This window comes from Numida meleagris, chromosome 21 (assembly GCF_002078875.1).
Source record: "Numida meleagris isolate 19003 breed g44 Domestic line chromosome 21, NumMel1.0, whole genome shotgun sequence".
Classification (NCBI taxonomy): Eukaryota; Metazoa; Chordata; class Aves; order Galliformes; family Numididae; genus Numida; species Numida meleagris.
Window position 1 is genome coordinate 2,972,495 of NC_034429.1, and position 1,304 is coordinate 2,973,798.

The window sequence follows — 1,304 nt, forward strand, 5'->3', positions numbered from 1 at the left end:
TTGTGTATTAGTGCACGGTGCCGCTGCAGGCACCCAGCACCTGTTTTTGAGATGCTGCTGTGTGGAAGGGAGAGAAGAGTGCTGCGGAGTAATGCCCTGTTGTTCCCATCTGGAGGCGGATATGGTCGTGTATGACAGGAGCTGCTCTGTCCTGTTCACAGATCTGAGTGCAGGTGAATGGGATGCAGGATCCCAGCTGGCTCCCGGGACGGATGCTGCAGCAGATGACATGGGTATGTCGTGGCTTTCTAGGTCCTTTGTGAGCTGCCGGCTCGCAGCCCTGAGGTCAGCGTGGCACGTCTGCAGGAGTGAGAACACAGAGCTGCGCGTGCGTGCCCTGTCCCTGCACCATCCCCTGCTGCCATCTGCTCTTCAGTTGTGCCGTTACGCAGCGACGTAGATGGCGGTGCGTGATGGAAAGCTCTCGTGGTTCTTTGGTTGCAGAAGTGCCTCCAGAGAGGGCCGTGCCAAACCCTCAGCAGCTTCCTGCACCGCAGCCCCGCTGGTATCCCAGGGGTGGGTAATGTGTCTTGATGCACTTCACCAAAGGGAGCGCTCAGCTCAATAGTTGGCTCGTCTGATATGTGTCTCTGTACATTCTGTTAAGGGCCTGCGAGACTGACAGGAAAACGGGGAAGAGGAAGATATTTGCCAAGGTTTTACCCTGTTGTAAGGAAAATCCCGTGCGAGAATGCAGTGCCTGGTGGGTGTATTTCTGTCTGTTCACCATAAGGCTTGGGAAGCCGGCGTTCTGCTCCCATAGGTGGAAACTACTGACGTCTTCTGAGAAGTAGTGCCTTCTTGGGATGTCATCTTCCAGATGAGAGCAGATATTTACAGTCCCACTCTGCTTCCTTCTTTCTAAAGAGATCGACGGAGCGCCTGTGGACGAGGCTGCATTTCAGGAAGGCAGCAGCCGCGCGATGCCCGTCTCCCGTGAGCACACAGAGGACACGCACGCAGCTGGCGCTGCAGGTGAAGGCCGTGCAGAGAGCTCCATGGCTGATGGTGAGAGGTTGCTCCCCTCCCGCTGCACCCACATCTCGCGGAGACGGGAACTTTGTCCTTCTGAGAAGGAAGCCGCCTGAACCGCATTCAGCAGATGGCGAGGAGAAGCAGGAATCTTCCTGCCACGGTCCCTGCATCCCAGGGAAGCGCTGTGGGATTTTTGCTTGTTCCAGGAGGCCACGAAAACAAAAGAGAACATTTCATGGCGGTGTCAGAGCTCCGATGAGATTGCCAGTTAGGCACGAGGCGCAGCAGTGACCACGATTGTTCTTTCAGGTGCGGGTGCTGAAGAACCC

General features: G+C 56.4%; 1 protein-coding gene across 3 annotated transcripts; it reads left to right on the plus strand.

Moving 5' to 3' along the window:
- On the plus strand, positions 7–1,298 carry LOC110387130. Of its 3 annotated transcripts, none has more exons than XM_021374957.1 (4): positions 7–233; positions 307–516; positions 608–703; positions 868–1,298. In XM_021374957.1, the coding sequence occupies exons 1-4, from the start codon at positions 92–94 to the stop codon at positions 1,086–1,088; spliced, it is 669 nt and encodes a 222-aa protein (XP_021230632.1). In that variant the 5' UTR covers positions 7–91; the 3' UTR covers positions 1,089–1,298. The 3 variants fall into 3 exon arrangements, 2 of the variants coding, with proteins under 2 accessions (XP_021230632.1, XP_021230633.1); XM_021374958.1 differs by having other exon boundaries at positions 445–516; XR_002432406.1 differs by lacking the exon at positions 868–1,298 and having other exon boundaries at positions 7–173; positions 253–516; positions 608–842.

What these genes read in the sequence shown, in the direction of transcription:
- LOC110387130 (XM_021374957.1), top strand. Translation starts at nt 92, where the DNA reads ATGCCCTGTTGTTCCCATCTGGAGGCGGATATGGTCGTGTATGACAGG. An exon ending in TGCTGCAGCAGATGACATGG is followed by an intron (nt 234 to 306) that starts GTATGTCGTGGC and finishes GCACGTCTGCAG; the next exon opens with GAGTGAGAACACAGAGCTGC. An exon ending in GTGCGAGAATGCAGTGCCTG is followed by an intron (nt 704 to 867) that starts GTGGGTGTATTT and finishes TTCTTTCTAAAG; the next exon opens with AGATCGACGGAGCGCCTGTG.